A 21,244-nucleotide genomic window follows, 5' to 3' on the forward strand; every position below is an offset into this window, starting at 1 on the left:
TAATCTTCAGCGGCGCGGTCACCGGCTGGGGCTGCTACGGGTGCTGCGAGGGGCCGAGCGCGCATCCTCCGTCTCTTTCGGCCGCGAGGTGCGGCTGCGACTCCTGCAGTAGAGCTGCACCTCCTGAGCCTCGTTTCCTCGGACCCGTGCTTTCACCTGTCCTCCTCCTTCCTAAAGGAGTCCGCATCCCTTCGCCGAACGCCTGGGAGTAGGTAACTGGGCGCGGGCCAATCACGTGCAGGGGTTCCTGGCGGGGAGACGGAGGGAGCACACCTGGAGCATGCGGACAGCCGCGCGCTCGTGCCGGGCTGCGGACCTGGCTCGTCCGCGAGGCGCGGGAAGCGGGGGGAGGAGGGGCACGTTCAGAGGCAAACCAGGGACTGGGGTGGAAGAACTGGGCTCCTAGGAGTCCGGAAAACTGCAGACATCACAGTGAGATGTTAGTGTGAGTGCCGCGGTGGAGGCATCTGCAAAGGGAGTCACGGCCCCCGGTTGGCTCGTGGGGAAGGCTATGACGAAAGGAAAAGAGCCCTATCTCTGCGAACCCGGGAGTCAAACTTTGGAAGTGGTAAAAGGAGGTAAATTTGGAGGACAGAGGAAAGGAGGGGGTGAGGTGTCGCTTTTGAGCGTCAAGTTCATTTATTCCATCCTCTTAAACGTAGCAGCTTGCAAAAACACAGCCCGATTGTATCCGTACGTACCCAGACCGTGCTGGATTCGTAAGACCGTAAGGAGTACTAGTCGAATTTGTAATAACATTCTTTTTTCCTTCTCTTCCTCCTCTATTACCTTATCGTCTGTGTGCTTTCCCTTCCTTAAGGAAGTATCAGAAGGCGTCCAAAATGTAGAGTACTAAAAGAAGTTCACTTTCTATTTCTAAAGTGAATGAAAAATGACGAGGTGCTAAGAAACACGTTTTAAACCTAACCTTACTTCTTACGGGCTTCCCTGGTGTCTCAGACGGTAAAGAATCTGCCTGCCAATGCAGGAGACTCGGGTTTGATCCCTGGATGGGGAAGATCACCTGGAGAAGGTAATGGCAACCCACTCCAGTGTTCTTGCTTGAAGGATTCTGTGGACAGAGGAGCCTGGCAGGCTACAGTCCATAGGATCACGAAGAGTCAGGCGCGACTGGGCAACTTTCACCTTCATCTTGCTTGTTAGTTACCTACCTTGGGCTTGTCCCCAGGCACCTTTCCCTAAGGGCACACATTTTGGATATCTGCTTAAAATTGCAGTTTCTTACTGACCCATCTTTGTTGTTCATTTGCACAGTAGGCAAAGTGATGGGGGGGAGGGTTATTGACTAATTCCAAGTGAAATAATGAAAAAACATTTCCTTCTCTGAATCCATAATATGATTCAAATTGTAGGTTAGTATTTTCAGCTGCCTGCTGGTTTTCTCCACTTGAATATCTTACCAGCATCTCAAACTCAGTGTGTCCAAATTTGAACTTGTGCCACCCCTTTCTCCAAGTTTCCTCTCCTTCTTAGAATTAGCTTTGGCATCCCCAGAAACTGTTTTAAGAAAAGCAAAAAGTCTCATCTGCAGGGAATTAATTTGTTTGCTCACTACTGCTCCACTGTAGTCCAAAACTGTGTTCTCTCTTTTCTGGGCTATTACAAGAGGTCCTTCACTGATCTTATTGCCATATGACCATAACCAATTAACTTTCCCAAGAGTAAGTACAGTCAGTTCACTCTTGCTTAACCAAAACTAAATGTAATGATTGTAAATCACCTGATAAATGATCAAAAATTGTCAAGTAGTATAATTTCAGTAAAATGTTAGTTCCCTTCCTGCCCATCCAACCCCTACACCTACTGAAAAACGAATGAAGAATACTTTCAGTGGCTTTCCTTTATGATCAAAATAACTACAGGAAGTTTTCATCATGTAAGGATAATCATTGTCAGCAAAGAACTCACTTAAAGCAAATCCATCTGAGGTGGATACCAAAATTTTACTATAGATGTTATAAAAGAAGTACTGATCAAAATGTTATCTTCAGGGAGTTCCCTGGTGGTTCAGTGGTTAAGACTCCACAGCAGGGGGCACAAGTTGGATCCCCGGTCGTAATCCCTGATTGCCCTGCAATGCAGCGCCACCCCCCCATATATATATACACATACATACATATAAAAGTACTGATGGTCCCTTGGATGGCAAGGAGATCAACCCTCAATATTCACTGGAAGGACTGATGCTGAAGTTTCAATACTTTGGCCACCTGATGCGAAGAGCTGACCCATTAGAAGAGACACGGTTGCTAGGAAAGATTGAAGGCCAAAGGAGAAGAGGGCAGCAGAGGATAGATAGCATCACTGACTCAATGGTTATGAATCTGAGTGAACTCCAGGAGACAGTGAAGGATGGGGAAGCTGTCCTTGTGCTGCAGTCCATGAGGTTGCAGAGAGTCAGGTACGACTTCGTGACCTACAACAACATACATCAGTTCAGTTCAGTTCAGTTCAGTCGCTCAGTCGTGTCCGACTCTCCGCGACCCCATGAATCACAGCACGCCAGGCCTCCCTGTCCATCACCAACTCCCGGAGTACACTCAAACTCATGTCCACAGAGTCGGTGATGCCATCCAGCCATCTCATTCTCCGTCGTCCCCTTCTCCTCCCGTCCCCAACCTTTCCCAGCATCAGAGTCTTTTCCAGTGAGTCAACTCGTCGCATGAGGTGGCCAAAGTATTGCAGTTTCAGCTTTAGCATCAGTCCCTCCAATGAACATCCAGGATTGATCTCCTTCAGAATGGACTGGTTGGATCTCCTTGCAGTATAAGGGACTCTGAAGAGTCTTCTCCAACACCACAGTTCAAAAGCATCGATTCTTCGGCGATCAGCTTTCTTCACAGTCCAACTCTCACATCCATACATGACCACGGGAAAAACCATTGCCTTGACTAGACGGACCTTGGTTGGCAAAGTAATGTCTCTGCTTTTTAATATACTATCAAGGTTGGTCATAACAACATACATATAATCCTTTAAAAAGCTAAGAATTTTGAAGTTTTATAATTATAACCAAGAATATTAAATGTAACTACATTAATGATATTTTGTTCATTATAAATCAAGTGGTTTTTCTGTGTAGTTATTCTGAAAGAACTTAGAATGGAATCTTAGACATACCTATTAACACAAAGTAATTTTTTGCAAAAATTGATCTCCCGCTTAATTTCTTTCAAGTTGCCTTCTTGATATCTCTATTTATAAAACTGCCTGATTGAGTATAGATGGTATTTACAATATTCAGCTATTAGCTAGGGGAGATTAACCAGTGTGTGATTTCCTGCTCTGATTTTTGTTTCACTTTGCAACCTCAGCAAACTGCAGGGACTCGGGTATGGTAATGATTGAATGATGAGGAGCCTGGGCGCATACTCTACAGTCTGGCTTCTGAGAATCTCAGTTTAACTTCTTGAATCTTACTCTTGCTTAACTTGGTAATCCAGCTGTTGTGAAAAGGTGATCATTTATCTCTCTCCCAACCCCAAGAGGAACGTGCCAGTTAGGGTTGTTGAGTACTTTGTCTGCAAATGTGGGGGAAAGGGGTGGGCTTCCAGCCAAATCTGTGTAAGCCCTTGGAAATGTGTTTATAAATGTTAACATCATCCCTTACACAAGGAATTGTTTTTGGCTTTCTTTTGGGAGGGTGTGGGGAGGGGAAGGTTGAGAGTTACAGAGCTTGCTGAACTCCTGTACATTTTCAGCCCTTCCTCCTGTCAGTATCTCTGCTTTTTGTTCATGTGGATCCTTCCTCTCAGACTGCTTTCCCAGCCTTGTTAGTCTCTAGATCATAGCTTAGTATCAAAATGCGTTTTTAAAAAGTCTTTACTGTTTTCCCTGCCTCCCGAGTGGATGTGACTTGTGCCTCCTTTAAAACACCCTGGCATCACATTGTCTTTCTGGCAGGCATTTGCCTTTATGGCTGTTTGTGTCCTCAAGTGTAATGTCCCCTGGGGCAGGAATCGTGGTCACTTTGTACTTGCAATACACTTGAACTTTTGAACTGCCCAGGTTCACAGAGCTAGTGACACTGCTGCCCGCCACTGGACAGGAGTTCTAAGAATCCTGTGACATTTTCCCTCATTTTTTTGTGCCCTGGAAAAATCATACATCTGGCACATCATAGACCTTCACCTCTAACTAAAGTAGGTGAAAACATATTATGTGAATTAGAACATTCAACATTAGGTGTACTGTGTGCCTAATTGCTCAGTTGTATACCCCACTCCTTGGGACCCCATGGACTGTACCCCACCAGGCTCCTCTGTCCATGGTACAAGGGAGTTTTTGTGTTTTTTTATGTATAACATACACCTACTGGCAAAATGTAGATGACCTTCAGTTCTAGCTAAGTGGATACAATTTGAATTAAACTTTTAAATCTCAAAACTGCACGGAGTCCCTTAGGAAAGCCCTCTGGCTGTGTGATGGAGCCTGAGGTGCAGCCAAGCATAGAACGCTGACTGGTTTCTGCAAATCTGTGTTTGTAGTGACCAGCCCCACTGCACCATTCAGCTTCTGCCCCTGACTGAAATGGTGCTGAGAGTTACTCTTTTTGTTTCAGTAATATTTTTGAGGTGGTTTCATAATCATGGACATTTTGGGAATCGAGCAGTATAGAGTATTTTTCTGAAACCACTCTTAAATCCCATTTTCGTTTTTAACACAGTCAATAGATTGCCACAGATAGCTGTTTCCCCCTGGGGCTGATTGCATTCCAGGTAATTACCCAGCCCTGTTAGCCACTTTTTTCTTCTTTTTTTGTAATTTATGTCTGGAGCTTGTTTTTTGTTTTTCTAGACCTCTCACATTCTAGCTTAAACATTTAAAAATACAATCTGTTTGAAACAGCTGCTTCTAGCTTAGCATTTGCCAACCAAAGGTCGATTTTTGATTGCTGCTGTTTTGTGCTTGAATTTAGCTAACTTGGTTAGATGAGTAGTGGACGAGAATAGGGCTTTTTTAGTTTTTCAGCTCATCAACAATCTCTGAAGATCTGAGGGCAGCTGTAAAGAGAAACATAAGGGGCCTCAGCAGATAACGCAAATACCTTAAAGTTCCGTGTAAATCTGAGGGAACTAGATGCCCTTTTGCCCCTAAAGATACACATGTGGGGTCAGGGGAGGACCTCTGCTTTTCTAAATTATGTATTACTGACCATTTTGTCTGCTGGGGATCCAGATTAAGAGTCTTTTCATAGAGAAAATTAGAGTTTGTCTGGCTCTTTCTGTCTGCTCTTCTGGTGGTGCTTGTACCTCTGAGGACTACAGTTCTCTGCTTTTAAGAAAATTGGGTCAGAGTCACTTTAAAAGGAGGTAAACGTTTTGACTTCATCCAAATGTTTTGTACCATTCAAGACAGACTCTGTTGTGCTCTGAATGGAGTTGCTTGGTTGCCTGAGAGTCACTTTCTCTTAAGTGTCAGAACTAAAAGGGGTGGGGGAATTTTTCCTTCTCTGATATATATATATATATATGTTATAAATAGAAGGGAATGGAAATCGAGAAGATAAAAATCTCGGTAGATAAAGTTCTCTCCTGGGGTGTTCACCTGATAATTGCCATCTGGGTTACTTTCAAAGGAACAGCTGCCTGTTTTCTTTTGCTGTATTCATAGAATTAATATGCTGACTGATGGTCTCCAAATATCTCAACATCCAGGTAGTTTACTACTTTGTTACTGAGACAGGATCAGTTCAGGAAGTCCAACAGCTAAGTATTATTTCCTGAAAGAGAGAACAGAGAAAGCAGAGGGGAGGAGATTATCAGTGAAGTACTCAATTAAGGAAGCACAGAATGGGGAAGTTCCTGGTGGTCCGGTGGTTAAGACTCCATGCTCCCAATGCAGGCGGCCCGGGTTCCATCCCTGGCTAGGGAACTAGATCCCACATGCCGCAACTAAGGCCCAACAAAGTCAAATAAATGAATATTTAAAAATGAAGCACAGAATGAAGTTTCCAGGTTGAAAGAACCCACTGGAATCCCCTACAAGTGACATCAGCATCATCGGACATCAACCACTGTGGATTCCAGAGGAGGAACACAGGGTCACATCGAAGAGAATCCAGGATCAGTGGCTCCAGATTTCTCAGCAGCTGGCTTGCTTCTCAGAAGCAAGACACTGAGCAGGGTCTCCAAAAATTATTTTCAGCCTGTAATTGTATCTGCAGCCAGGTTATCAATCAACTTTGGGGGTAGAAAAAAGATTTTCAGACATTCAGGATATAGGAATTGAGGGAACGCACGAGAGAGACAATGGAAGTTGTGGCCCACAGCCACCTGGACGGGGCTCTCTGCTCACAGATTGTGCTTCTGGTTAACTCCTTATGTGCAACTGTGACTGATCCATGTGGAAACTTCGGATGGGCCACTGAACTGTGCAGTTTTCAATTAAAATGGTATATGCATTTAACACAGAGATAAATGGGAAAGGGAAGGAGCCAGCCCGTATAATACAAAGTTTCACTGTAAAGGATTGATAAGGGATGGCAGTTGAGGGGTGGGCATGGGGCATGCTGTACAATCTGTGTTCTGTTTCTCCTTGGAAAGTGTTTTCTGAAGACCTCAGGCATGGCAGGCTGTGGGCTGGTCTCACTGGGCCGCTTTCTGTTCTTTCCTGGCTGTTCCAGAGGCCTTGTATTTCCTGTTCCATCTCCACCTCGGGGGCAACTGGCAGCTCTCCCCCACCTTCAGCAGAGGAACGCAGCTTTGATGACCCCGGTTTTTCCCCCATTTAAGTAAATACTTTGACCAGTGACCTGTGGACAGATGTGTAATTCAGAAACATTAATGTAGCCTAAACCAATCTCATTCTCTCATAGCGTGAAGTTCCTTCCTGTGGACTGTAAAGAGCAACTAGTTTGAAAATGGAACAAGAAACAGCAGGTTCTTCTCGAAATACCGAACAGTCTATTATCTCAGAGGAGGTATATATTGTCTTTTTACTTCCCTTCCCCTTTGCCCCATAAAGCTGAGTTTAAAAGAAATTTGCAGTTTCAAATGCTTGTTTTTAATTCTTCAAGGTAGTTTTTAAACATACTTCCTGCTCCTTTTAAGGACCCAGGAACACTTTGCTCTTGTGTGGTAGTAGTGGTGTCTCTTCATTATATGTATTAGTGAAATTGAGGCTGTTTTTAAAGTGGGCTTCAACTGTTGATTTTTAAAACTCTCCATTTTTACTTATCTTTGTAAATTTAGTTTTTATTGAAGTATAGTTGATTTATAGTGTTAGGTTAATTTCTGCTGTATGGCAGAGTGATTCAGTTAAATATATATATGTACACACACATCTTTTTCATATGGTTTATCCCAGGATGTTGAATATAGTTCTCTGTGCTGTACAGTAGGACCTTGTTGTTTCAGTTTTCATTGAAAGTTTCCCTGGATAGAAGAATAAATCATAGATGAATTTTAAGGCTTAGACATTTTGTCCTAAATATCACATATTGGTTAGCTATTTGTGACCTCAATATGCATGCTTAAGGACAAGAAAAACCTAAGTTGTTAGTTGTGGTCTAAATTCCACAACTAACATACTGAACATGTCTTGCGTGTTATCCTGTTTACCTTTTAAAAAGTCTCTTCCTGCAGGAACCATTGCAGAGGACAAACTTTAAATCCTTCATCTTTGAAACTCTGAGCTTGACACCTTTCTGGAATTCTTTTTGATTTAAAAATATTTCTGTATTGTCTGTGAACAGATCTGCTGAATAATTATTAGGTTGCTGCTGGCGACAAGTAAAAGAATATTTAGAAAAAGGCCACTTGCTGCTTTATGTACACAGGGAACCCTTGCACTCACTCAGTGTAGTCTGTAGGTAAGGTAGTCCTGGCCACCTAACCTCCTCGGCATCTAAGTGTAATGATGCTGGGTGCCCTTCAGGCTGGGTGGTAAACCCATGTCACTGTGGGGGATGTGCTCGTTGGCCACGGGGTCCCTGGAGTTGGCTTTGCTGTGTAGTCGTTGGCCGTCAGATGCCACTGAGTTTCACACCCTGAAACACACCTGTGTGACTGGCACCAGATTGGAGGAGAGAAGGTTAGGAGCATCCCAGAAAACCCCTTCCTCCCCAGACCTTCCCACACCCCAGAATTCGTGAGTTCTCAGTGCTACCTCCAGAATTCCACAGAACAGCGGGACCACCACCAGAAAAACAGCTTTTACTCCTTTGAGCTGAAAACTTGGACACAGATTTTGAGGGGGGAAACATCATCATTGAGAGCCACCAAAAATTTGAAAGAATAAAAAAATAAAAAATAGCTCAGTTTGAAAGTTTCCCAACTTACTGTCTGATTTCCTTTTAGTTAATTTCAGAAGGAAAATGGGTCAAACTTGAAAAAACAACTTACAGAGATCCTACTGGTAAAACAAGGTAAACTCTTTTTTTTCTTTTTATAAAATGCTCAGGATTTGGGTTCTTGGGGTCTCTATTTAGTGTTTGGCATAAACGTTGATCTTTTCCTCACTGTAAGCTTTGACTTGAAGAATCTAGTTGAGCTGTTTTAATACCATTCTCAAGTAGATTAGGGTGAACCTAAAACTTTTGGGCCAAGCCTAATTTCAGCTGATAAAGCAGCATAATAATAACAGTGCAGCTTATTTCCTTCTCTTAAACCAGTTTTTTCATCTCTGAATTAGAATGTAAGAGAAAACACTGCTGGGTTTGAGATAAAATGTGCAGGCTTATACTGTTCATGGAAAGGTAAGTTGAGGGGGGAAAGTTTTGTAAAGCAAATACCAATTGCCATAAAGAAATGTGGGAGTCGGGAGGGAGTTCCTGGAGTCTGAGCCCTGCAGTGTCTGGATACTGTGCTAAGAAAATTATTTGCAGTCAGATCTGTGCATGAAAAAATTTCCATCATAATTAAAGAACAAATTGAACATCTTAAAAATAACATCTAGACATCTTAAAAAGAGAAAAATGATTATTATAGTGTATTTACTTGGTAAAAAACTGTACAGCCATCTCCAAAGCAGATCATGAAGACAACCTGGTAGTGTGAGAAAAGTTCATAAGCTGATAAGAAAATAGGAAATTGGATATATGCTTTTTTTTTAATGCTTTTTAAATTCTGCCAAATAATGTGCAAGAAAAGGCTAGAAGGAAAACTAGCAAAATATTCATGGCAGCTGTGTGACTAGTCTTTTTTCCAACTTTCCTATTCAGCATTTTTTAAAATATCGATATTTTTAACTATCGGGAAAAATGTGTTAAACATTTCCTTAGTGAAATAGAAAAAGGAGAATGAGAAAGTAGGAAAACTTTGCTAAATTTAGTATCCAGGTTATATGATATAAATTCATTAATATAAAAAATGTTTTCTATGACGGTGATCAAATAAAAATACAGTTTCTTCCTAAGGGAATAAATACATCTCTCATCATTGTTAAAGTACATGGACTTGCCAGTGATTTTAACAACTTTTGACTGTATGTACTAAAGTAGCAAAAAATAGTAACAAGGTCCAGTGTTGGAGAGCTGTGGGGAACATTAAGATGTCCATAGCACGGTCCAACCCAAAGTGAGAAGGCTGATCGCAGCTCGCCCCATCCACAGAGCAGTGAGCTGGCTGTGTAGGACTAGGCCACAGAGACGCCAGGAGGTCTGAGCCTCGGTGACGTGACAAGTGTACTTAACACTTGTGAAAACGTACCCAGAGCTTAGAGCCCAGCCTACCTGGATCAGTTTGGTTCTCTTTCTTGTCAAGTTAAGCTTATGACACAAAATAGAGCCTTTGACACTGGCCAGTGTGAAGGGTGGAGAAGGCAATGGCAACCCACTCCAGTACTCTTGCCTGGAAAATCCCATGGGTGGAGGAGCCTGGTAGGCTGTTGTCCATGGGTTCACGAAGAGTCGGACACGACTGAGCGACTTCACTTTCACTTTTCACTTTCATGCATTGGAGAAGGAAATGGCAACCCACTCCAGTGTTCTTGCCTGGAGAATCCCAGAGACGGCGGAGCATCGTGGGCTACCATCTATGGGGTCGCACAGAGTCGGACACGACTGAAGTGACTTAGCAGCAGCAGCATTGTGAAGGGTACAGGTTGTCACGCCCCCAGCTCTGCACCTGCTCCCCATCCTCACTTTATCAGGGATGTGCCTTGGAATCACATGGGACTTGTTTCCAAGTACTCATAATTCGGTCTCAACCTCCGGAGACTCTCCTCCGGCAGAGGGGAGTGGGCTCTAGGGTCTCCAGACTCCACACCGTGAGCCTATTGACAGCACATTTCTCCCCATCTGTCAGGGCTCCCTGTGGCCTCCAGAAGCTCTCGTGTGAGACATTAACATCTCATACCTGATTGTCAGGCTTCAGAGTGCTTAAAGCAGGCTGTGATTTATACATTTATAAAATACTGCCAGTACAAAACCAAACTGCAGCTAGAGAATTCTTTGTCCCACTCTCTCACTCATGGACGCGGGTATGGAATTGATCTGGGGAGAGACATTGATTTTGTGCCTCTTGATCAGCATTCAGGACGGAGCTGAGCTCACTCTCTGGTGCCCTGCCTACATCTTGGAGTTGGTTACCTGGAGGGAAGAAAGTGAAACAGGCTTTCCTATAACAAATATTAAAAACAGTAACTCAACCAGAGGGCTTCCCAGGTGGCTCTGGTAAAGAATCTGTCTGCCAATGCAGGGGACGTGGGTTCGATTCCAGGGTCAGGAAGATCCCCTAGAGAAGGAAACGGCAACTGACTCCAGTGTTCTTGCCTGGAGAATCCCACGGACAGAGGAGCCTAGCGGGCTACAGTCCATGGGGTCACAAAAGAGTCGGATACAACCTAGCGACTAAACAACAAGTCAACCAGAATCAGAATTCTAAAGCTACCAGAGACTTTTAAGACAACGTACTCTCAGTTCCCTGGTTTTACAGGTGAGAAAACAGTCACCAGGAGGTCATGAGTCTGGGGTCACCTAGTGACCAAGTGGAGATGTGGAGTTTCTGACTCAATTAGGTGGACAACTCTCCTCTCCGAGTCCCTCTGAGATGACTGGAGCTCTCAGGGGCATTCTTGTTCTAGGATTTCTTATAAGTCCATATCTATTTTGTGGCTCCATACTGCTCATTTACTTCATCTTAACCACTGTAATGATGCTCTTCTCTCTGCTCCCCTTGTTCCTAGTGTATCTGGCATGGGACCTTCAGTGCTTCTCCCAGCTAGCTTCTTCAGTCTTTAGGACTAACCCTAAGAGACCGCAGAGAGGACGGGGCCAACAGGTGTTCTGTCACTTGCGATCTGCATCCCTGACTGGTCAGAACGGCTTGTTGGTTGGCTCCTTGCTACAGGAATGCTGGCAGCTGCGAGCTGTCATGGTGACCCTGCTGATTGTCACACGTTCATTTTGACATATTTGCCCTTTAGAACTTGCGTGCAATACTACAAGATCTAGTTTACAGAAAGGTTTTTTTTAAAACTGGATTAAATATCTGACATTTTTTCATAGAAACGTGACAAGGTCCAAGCCTTAAGGACAACCGGATGAAAGGTATGAGGGTTACTCCGAGGAGCAGCTCTTGTACTCACTGTCACTGTAGGGAGGCCAGCGTCAGATGTGGACGCCGTTCTCCCCCTGGGCCCACTCAGATGTCTTCCTCCTTTTCAACCCAGAGTTGTGTACTTCATTAGCCTCATCTCTAACCGCTGCTTTTCTCTACTGAAAGCTTGAGAGTGAGGAAGAAATTCCCTAACCCCCTTTAAACAGCAGGATTGTGCCAGTAACTGGGTTGTAAGTACCAGGTTCCCTGAGACAAATAGCTAGTCAGGAATAAGACCGTAAGAGGGGACCAGGAACCCCTCACCCCACTGTTCTTCTGGGGAACGTTTTCCTCTTAGATGGCATCTCATAAATGCAAAGCAGAGCACTTACCTAAGACGATTAGTTCCTCAGTTAGTAAATAGTAAATTTCTTAAATTGAGTGTTCAGGGCCACTGGTGTTAAAATCTCGCCTGTACTTAACTGTCTCAGTGGTTCAGCTGATGCAGCGTCCTTTGGAATTTGCACAGGGGCGGGGTTTGCACTGACTGCTTCATGGCCTTCAAAGCTTGATCACCAGCTGTGCTGCTCACCGCAGATCCATGATCCAAACTGAAGTGTTTCAAGCAAATGACTTGTGAGCTGATTGGAAAGGCAACTCAAGTGAAGAGCAGACCCTCCTTTCAGAGGCAGAGGGTTAAATGTAGTCAGCAGTGGATTTCCTTGGCAACTTTAGAAGCTGTGGGAAAGCCCAGCTGGCTCTTTTCAGTACAGCGCTTTTCTGTGTGGTGTTCTTGGCCATTACCCTCAGCACATGTGCATGCTTCGAACTTGTAAGGTGCTGGTTACACACACAAAACCCAAGAACAGTCTCCTCTTCAGCACTGATGCTTTCGACTTCTCTTGTCTGCCCGAACAGAACGTGGGAGACCGTGAAGCGGACAACCAGGAAGGGCCAGTCGGCTGACGGTATGAGTGCAGACCGGTTAGAACTCGCCCCAAAGCAACACATGACTGCGGGAGCCTGGGGGTGGGACGGTTTCTTACTATAACCACTACTTCAGAGCAGGGCTGTCTTCACGGATGATCTTGCATCATTAACTCTGGTGTTCTGTTTGCAACACTGTATAACTAAGTCCAGCTTTCTTTATAAGTAACTTCTGGTTCCTGTTACATAGGCTCAGAACAGTGTTTCTGAAGGGAAGATGTAATCCTACTTAGAGCCAAACATAAGTCAGTGTAATTTGAAGCCACACACTGTCTAGATTTGTTACGACTTCTAGAAATCCCCTTGTGTTCTGGACAGAGCATCTAGGTGAGAGCCTTTAGTTTGGAAATCTTACGTGGCACTACTGTGTGCTTTATAGTAGTGACCACTTGCTTTGAGGAAATGAGGCAATGAATTAGGAAAAGACTATTCATTCAGTTCACCTTCCCTTCCAGGCATGAATGCTTTGGCTACAAATATCCCAGAAACAGTCCTGAAAACCACCTCTGGTCTAGGGGAAGATTGGCAATAGGTCTTTCTCGTTTTTCCTGTTTGTTTTTCCACTTTGCTCTGTGTTCTAGTTTTCCTAGAAGCAGAGTAGCTGCTGCAGCTGCTGTGTTTTCATGCTGGGAAAGTGAGAGGAGCTGAGTGGGCCTCCTGAGCAGTTGTGTTTTCCAGAATCCAGTGACCTTTGGGTTGGGTTTGCTGTGAAGGCCAAATAACTTGGGAGAAAAGGCCTTTCTTTTATCCTAAAACAATAAAGCTCAGTGTAGCTAGCATATTCTATGAGCAGTGGAACTTACTCTCTTTATTACTTAAAGGAAATCTAAGAACAGATCAGCATAACTTCCGTGGCCACCTGGCTGCGACTGGGTGAGAAATGGTCTCCACAGAGGTTCGTGGAGACTGAAATTTTGTCCTGGACCGTGGGCTAAATGTTCTAGTTGTGATTTTATTTTTAAGAAATCATAACAATAAAAATCTTTTATTTTATAAAATAAAGTTTTATAAAAAAGAAAATTAAGCAACATGGAAGTGTCATTATTTTTTCCTTTTCTTAATGAGAATAACTTCCAAAGTTAACTGCCAGTATTATAGCTTAAATTAACTTCTTATTACTAATGGCAAATACAAGAAAGACTTCAGCTGCAGTGTTTCTTAAAAGGTGGGCTTTCAGTTAGACTGCTCTAAACAAAAATCACTGGCGTTGCTGACCTTCCCCTGGGGTTTCCCTGGTTTTATTTCCTGCTGGCAGGTGTGGCAATCATCCCTGTGTTGCAGAGAACCCTTCACTACGAATGCATCATTCTGGTGAAGCAGTTCCGACCCCCGATGGGGGGCTACTGCCTGGAATTCCCCGCAGGTGAGTAACAACACTGGGGGGAGAATCGCCCCTGGGAGACAGTGGGACTAAGCCCAGGAGGAGCCTGAGGACAGTGGCGTTTAAATATTTGACAGCTTTTCATCTGTCCACGTGGTTTCAAGTAAAACAAAACCACTCGAGCACCGAAGTACCTCCAGGCCACACCCCAGTGATCCGCAGATCCATGGAGGTGTCACAGCTCACTTTTCCAGGCCACCTGCTCTCCTCTTAGCAACATTCTTTCTCATTCTTTCTAGCCTCTTTTGAGTCATCGCTTTTCCTTAATTTGTCAAAAGTATTTCACTTTCCAACAGTCGCAATCTGCCTCTGGCAAATTTACACGGTAACTACGCCCAGCTCTTTAAAAACTGAATGGAAAAGATACCGTATTCCTCCCATAACTAAGCAGGCCAAGGAAATTGTCTTAATTTCAACTCGAATATTGTTTCACTTGTTATAGAAGGTATCTAGAATTGAATGCAGCACATATTCTAGGACTTCATTGGGTTGTTTCCATCTGAAGAGATGAGGTCTTGTTTCTTGTTAGTGGTTTAAGTTCTGTATTTTCAGTCCATCTCAGAAAAACACATTAAGTAACAGGTTTATTTTCTTTCTCGTTTCCTTGCCATTTTACTGAAGAAATAACTTTAAAAGTAATTGAGGGACTTTCCCTGGTGGTCCACTGGTTAAGAATCCATAAGCTCCCACGTGCTGTGGAGCAGCTAAGCCCATGCACCACCTCTTCTGAAGTCTTTGTGCTCTAGAGCCCGGGAGCTGGCAACAAGAGAAGCCACTGCAGCGAGAACCCCTCACACTGCAGCTAGAGTAGCCCCCAGTTGCAAGTAGAGAAAGCCCACGTGCTGCAATGAAGACCCAATGTAGCCAAAAATAGAACAAATACGCCATTTTAGTTTAAAAAAGAAAAAAAGTAATTGACTAACCCATGTTCACATTTTCTTAGCGTTTTTAAAATCCCTTTCAGAAAAAAGGACTTGCTATGCTGCTGTCCTCCTCACAGGGAACTAGTGTACCTGCATCTTCCCCGCCCCCAACCCCATGCCAGCCCCCGGCCTTTGCTTCCCTCCTTCCCCATCTTCTCCTGCCCAGGAGACATTTACAACTGGTGATTCCCTACAGGGCCTCCACGTGGCTCTAAGGGAGGAAAGCAAGATGGGTAAGACTGTCCCCATACCACGTGACTCGTCCAGAACCCCCGCCGGCCCGCACCTGGCTGAATCCGCAGGCAGTGGTGCTGTACCGTAGCGTTGATGCTGAGGTGCTCACAGAAGTGTCTAGGGCTAAACACGAGAAGCAGAACCTACTAAACGTGCCCGGAGTGTTCTTCTGCCTTTAGTTTTTCTATAATGGATCAGAACCTGAGTCAGTTTTACCTGCGCGCCCACGTTTCCCAGACCGCTTGGTTCCTGGCTCGTGGCTCAGCAGCAGGGGTTCCCTGTCCCGCCTCTCACGTGCCTGGGACCTGCAGGTCTCATCGATGACAACGAAAGCCCGGAAGCAGCTGCTCTTCGAGAGCTCGAGGAGGAAACCGGCTACAAGGGCGACATTGCTGAATGCTCTCCAGGTTCGTGCTGCTCCCACAAAACCAGCCAAATGGTCGATTGTTCTGGGTGTGAAAGGATTGATTTTTTGGCTGTTCTTTATGTTGGGAATTCAGATGGCTTCTATTTGGCTAATTCCCTGAAGATAAAGCCTAGATGAAGGCTAGTCATCTGTAAGTGAATCGCATCCTCCCTCCCCACCATGAGAGCACAGCTGAGAAAAAATGACCAGAAATTGGAGAATTAGGGGTGCCTTTCAGGGTTTCCACATTCCAAGCGTTATTACTTATCTCACCCACATGCCACACTTGTTAGTAGAGGACTTAATCGATGTGGTCAAAGGATTTTACCTCTAACCCCTCAGACTTCTCAAACTTGCCTCAGGAATTTGGGGGAAAATGAGTGCTGATTACACGTGTGCTTTGCAGCCTGACTGCAGCGTGTATACGAAGAACATAGAAACTAGTTCTCTTGTGTGACTTCCATGTTAATGATGAGTCACAAGGTGACTCTTCCTCCAGAGACAGTTCAGTGAATGACATCTCTCTAGTGTCCAGAAAGGTGACCTGCTGCCTCTCTCCCCAGCTGTGTGCATGGATCCAGGCTTGTCAAACTGTACCGCACACATCGTGACCGTAACTATCAATGGAGATGACGCTGAAAATGTAAGGCCTAAGCCAAAGCCAGGTACGTGTGCACTGGCTGCGTTGACAGTGGTTGCGCTGCACTGAACATCTTAACATACTTACTACTAGTGTGATTTTTATTAACAGAACGATGGTCTCTCACAGATGCTTCGTCGGTACACTCGGCTATTTTTCTAATCTTGTGTATTTAGCACTTTTCTCACAGCACGTCCTTGGTTTTTATGCTTTATGTAACATGTTAAATTATGTATTTAATGTTTTCTGTATGCTGTTTATTCCCACTTAAGAGCTACGGACCTTAGATAGTAGACAGTGAAAGTTTTCAGACTCACTGACTTCTGTCTCCCATCTGTATTGTAAGAACGGCAGGAATGCTATGGCACAGCACCACGTGAACTATTCCTTATTGGGTTCCAGGTTTTGTGAAGCTTTGGGGAAATTCTTTGCCCCGTGTTTCTTAGCAAGCTTGGATTCAGAGGCCATAATGCCTCTGTCAGTTCCACGTGCTCTCCTGGCCCCACGGAGGGTGGTGGTGACACAGACATCACCATACATCATGTAGCAGAGTGGAGGCCTTCCGTGTCCCAGCCCTTTCAGTTGTTGCAAATGTTGCAAGTTTCCCATCGCAGCTAATTTTAAGTGCTCAGTTTTCAAACCAGAGGATGTAATATGCTGAGGAAAAGTTTGGCAGTTCCTCAGAGAGTTACACATGGAATTAGCCAGTGATCCAGCAATTCCACCCCTAGGTGAATCCCCGGAAGAATCAAAAGCAGGGCTCTAATAGATACGTGATTCAGCATCACTCACAATACCCCAAAGATGGAAACAACCCAAGTGTCCAGAGGGGTAAACAGAATGTGGCCCATTCTTACAGTGGAATATTATTCAGCCGTAAAGCAGTGAAGCAGGCTGATACATGAAGTTTGAAAGCATTGTGCTCAGTGAGATTAAGCTGGACATAGGAGGGCAAATGTTGTGTGATCCCACTGACAGGAGATAGCTGTATATTATGATACCTACCTATTTCATAGAGACAGAAGGTGGAATTGAGGTCACCGAGGAGTGGGGGATGGGGAATTCTTATTCAGTGGGCACCACCTTTCTTTTCTGGATGATGAAAATGTTCTCATGATTGCACAACAGTGTGAATGTGTTCAATGCCACTGAATTGGTACCTTCAAAAACGGTCAAATTGGTAAGTTTTATGTTAACAGTTTAAAAATACATATACAAATGTGTATATATATCTCACAGAATAGGTTTTAAACTTGGCTATTAAAACATTTGATTTGGAGAAGAATAACATTGTACTGTTGGGATTTTTTTTTTTTTAACCATGTATATAAATTAGTAGAGACCCAGGTTTCTGTTAAACACTTGTAGCCTTTTTGTCACATCTTGCACAAAAGCCATGCAGTGTTTGACCACTCTGGGCCTTGCTGAAATGTCCTCTTCTGTGTGTTTTCAGGAGATGGAGGTACGTCGTCACACCCCGGGGGCTGACCTTGTGCGCCGTGTGTTGCGGTGGGAGTGACTGAGGCATCGTGAGTTGCTCGGGGGGGCTCACCTGGTGTCTGGCTCTGTTTTCACTTGTACTTTGTTTGTTTAGAATTTGTGGAAGTAATTTCCTTACCAAAGAATGACCTGCTGAATAGACTTGAGGGTAAGCACTCTTGATTATCACCTGACTTTCTCTGTTTTTCCCATCCCTAACCCCAAAAATGGGGTACTAAACATAATTGTTTCTTTGTTCTTTCTCATTAAAGTAAATACCTGGAAACTGTTATAAAACTGCAGGTGACCTATGATGTCTCCTTTCCAGCTGGCAGAGCATTTGAAAATAGCAAAAAATAGCATTTGAAAATAGCAAAATGTCAAGTCAAAGTCAAGGCCACCGTCACTGGCAGCACAGCTCTGAGGCCCACTGGTCAGACTGGGTTGAGGCTCAGCTGACTGTGTATTAGTTACAACTTGGAACAAGTCCCTTAGCTTTTCTCATTAAATGGGAACAATAAGACAGCCCCTGCCTCTGAGAAGGCAGGAGTAAAACTAAATGGGATAATGTTGCCACACAGATGCTGGAAGGTTATGTTCTGTTTTCTTTTTTTATATTAGAATAATATCCCTTAAAAAAATTCCTTCTTCTTTCCAGCTTCCTTTCCAACTTCCCTTCCAGCCTAGTGGGGGTGGAATATTGAGGATGGTGGAGAGGAATCTGTAGATATAGAAGCGGGAGGGGCAAAGAAAGCCCCTTTACTAGCCAGCTTTACTAACATCACAATATAGTAATCATTATTTATTCAGCAAGTTACTTTTGGGAAGTGGGCAAGAAGGCCTTTGGAACTCAGTTTGCTATGAGGATAGCTTTCAGCGTTCCCCCACCCCCACCCCACCCCCAGCTGGCACAGATGAGCTAGACAGAACCCTGTCTTTGAGGGTCAGACCGTCTCTGAGCTTGTTCCTGAGCAAGTGGCTGGGAAACAGGGGCAGAGTAAAACAGAAGTCCTCACAAAATCCCCTTGAGGTCTGAGACCTCACTCCAGTCCCTCTGCATACACAGCTTCAGCTCCACGTGGAACACGTGTGTCCCTGACAGTGGAGGGGATGCGTGAGTCATCGTCACTGGGTGGTTTAGAGCAGCAGAACCCTGCAGTGAGCCATCCGCGAGGTGATGGATGGATCTGTAAACTTAAAAGCTTCGCTGGTTTAACATTAAAATCATCACCTGGCACATGTGCTCTTCTGTCTTCTTTTTCTTGTTCCAGCTTTTCCTTGTTCTTGTCTCATGCTGGAGACATAATCCTGCTCTTACATCCTGTATTCTTCCACTAGAGTAAGATCCCTGAAGGCAGAAAGTGTCTTGTTCATCACCGTTATCACCAGCATCTAGCACAGGAACGGCACACAGTGGCTGCTCAGTGAACGCTGGCTGACTGGTAAGGGGTATTATTATCTGTTTTCGACTTGGTTATCTGACTTATGCTCTTCACCTCCTCTAGCTCTGATAGCTGAAGAACATCTGACGGTGGACGCCAGAGTTTATTCCTACGCTCTGGCATTGAAACATGCAAACACGAAGCCGTTTGAGGTGCCCTTCCTGAAGTTTTAAGGCCGAAGGACAGTAGCCGTCCTTTTGTAAACAGGACACCAGGCCTCCTTCACTGAGACTTCATAATCAGCTTAGTTGTAATGGAGATTTGAAATTAGCTTTTTCTTAAAATAAAACAACACAGAATGCATGTGGTGGTATGGAATTGTAATTACAGGTAAGCTGTAGCCATCATTTAAATGCTAGACTCCAGCTCATATTAACAGAGAAGAACACAAAATGCTGGTACGTTAAATCCAGCTGTTAAAAAGAAAGCTCAGGTATTACTTTTCTAATCTAATCCAGGAAATACACAGGAAAACAGTCCTCAATTCCAAACTAGGTCATTTCTTCCCAGTCCCCACTAAAAACTATGTATGCAAATAACCATTTAACATGTAAGGTTTTTTTTAAGCCATATCTGTATAGGGGCTTTCTTGGCCTCTCCTGGCTGAATTATCTACTATATGGAATTAATCTGCATAGCAGAGGAGATTAAAATAGGGGTAACATTTATGATAAGCAGATGTTTCCACTTAGATGCCCGTAAGAGCCACCTACCTGCTGGAGGTTGACCAGCTCTTATATAATGAAAAATGGTTGATTCATTAATGAAAACACAGGGCCCTGCTCTCAAGCATGTGAGTATACTTTAGAATCTCATTTCTTATCCTCACCTCAAAAAGTACTTAGTTTCTAAAAACCAAATCCTAGTATCAAGATTTACATGATTTGGGGCACTGTCTTGGTGGCTCAGATGGTAAAGAATCTGCCTGCAATGCAGGAGTCCAGGTTCAATCCCTGGGTTGGGAAAATCCCCTGGAGAAGGAAACGGCAACCCACCCCAGTATTCTTGCTTGGAGAACTCCATGGACAGAGAAGCCTGGTGGGCTACAGTCCATGGGGTTGCAGACTCAGACCTGACTGAGCGACTTTGTTTCTTTCACCTGGTGTTGAACCATGAGTGTAGCCAGCATGTCAGCAAGTATGTATGTTCTTTAAAGCAAAGTATGGGGGACTGTTTCTGGCTCACGTCCTGCCCCGCCCCATCTTCTTCCCTCTCAAGCTTGGCTCATGTGTGGCCTCCAGTGGCTCCAGCATTCCTGCCTGTTAGGTGCACAGTTCTCTGGGGGGTTCTCATTGGCTACCCCTGAATCTTGTATCCAGCCCTGGACCAGAGGTCAGCCAGGCCCCTCATAACCATATAAAACCGGGGGACTAATGACAAAAATGCCAGAATATAATTTGTCTACACGTTCACTGTCTTACCTAGAGGTATTTTTATGAGCAAAAATATTTATATTGTATGTCCTAAACAAGAACGGGAAGCCTTGTGGAACCACTGAACTTTATGTATCGTCTCCTCTGTGTGTGAATACTGTGAAGATTCAGCCCCAACTAGTTGCTCTAATGGTAGCCTTCCCCCAGTGCCTTTAAAAAAAAAAGTCCTTATTTTTAATCATGGGCATCATGATTCTCCAGAGACCACAGTCCTTTCCCTTGAGGACTCAAGGCTCTTGTCGTTACTCCTTCAAAATCAGGAGGCACTGAGGGATACAGAAAGTACACAGGTCCAAGCACAGACCCATCTCCAAACAGGCCAACTCTTGCAAGACCACTCCCATGGCAACTGATAAAGCTACTCTAAAATGCTGATGCAGCGGGGAGACTTGTAACCCCACCTGTCCTTTGTGCCTTTTCCTTTTCCTAAGGGCACAGTTTAGAAGTAATAGCTAAATCCTAGAATATCCCCCTAATGCAGTTTATGTTCTCTGTATCAAAAGCTATGCTTTGGAAGTTTGGTCAGTTTGAGAAGTGGCATTCTGTTTTCACTGGCTGGCCCTATTGTATCAGTATTTACAAATTGAAAGTTTAGATTAAAAGCAGTATTTCCACCTTCTCTGGGGATAAACAACTGTAACACTGGGTCGTACTTCCATGGTAACAGTGGTCCAAGGCCCCCAGGAGATGCTCTCCAATCGACTTACCTACTGTTATATCCGCCTGTATTTTCTCTGCCTCCTTGCTCCTAAAATTAGTTAGCTTTGTGATCCTCAGCTAAAGGAGATAAACTTCCTGTACTTACTGAGAAAATCAAC

The 21,244-nt window shown here is 44.3% G+C and overlaps 1 protein-coding gene across 1 annotated transcript; it reads left to right on the forward strand.

Annotated features, from left to right (window-relative positions):
- The first annotated feature begins 15 nt into the window (after positions 1 to 15).
- NUDT5 (nudix hydrolase 5) lies at positions 16 to 19,296 on the forward strand. Its single transcript, XM_088844186.1, has 10 exons — positions 16 to 212; positions 6,839 to 6,943; positions 8,322 to 8,389; positions 12,420 to 12,469; positions 13,744 to 13,851; positions 15,338 to 15,433; positions 15,996 to 16,097; positions 17,526 to 17,534; positions 17,667 to 17,720; positions 19,057 to 19,296. The coding sequence occupies exons 2-10, from the start codon at positions 6,884 to 6,886 to the stop codon at positions 19,164 to 19,166; spliced, it is 657 nt and encodes a 218-aa protein (XP_088700312.1). The 5' UTR covers positions 16 to 212; positions 6,839 to 6,883; the 3' UTR covers positions 19,167 to 19,296.
- Positions 19,297 to 21,244: the final 1,948 nt, after the last annotated feature.

The sequence above is a fragment of the Moschus berezovskii genome, chromosome 15, assembly GCF_049115385.1.
Source record: "Moschus berezovskii isolate FMDL1 chromosome 15, NW_MosBer_1.0, whole genome shotgun sequence".
Taxonomy (NCBI): domain Eukaryota; kingdom Metazoa; phylum Chordata; class Mammalia; order Artiodactyla; family Moschidae; genus Moschus; species Moschus berezovskii.

Coding starts and splice junctions, on each gene's coding strand:
- NUDT5 (XM_088844186.1), top strand. CDS start 6,884: ATGGAACAAGAAACAGCAGGTTCTTCTCGAAATACCGAACAGTCTATT. Junction 8,390..12,419: donor GATCCTACTGGTAAAACAAG/GTAAACTCTTTT, acceptor CTGCCCGAACAG/AACGTGGGAGACCGTGAAGC. Junction 12,470..13,743: donor GAAGGGCCAGTCGGCTGACG/GTATGAGTGCAG, acceptor TCCTGCTGGCAG/GTGTGGCAATCATCCCTGTG.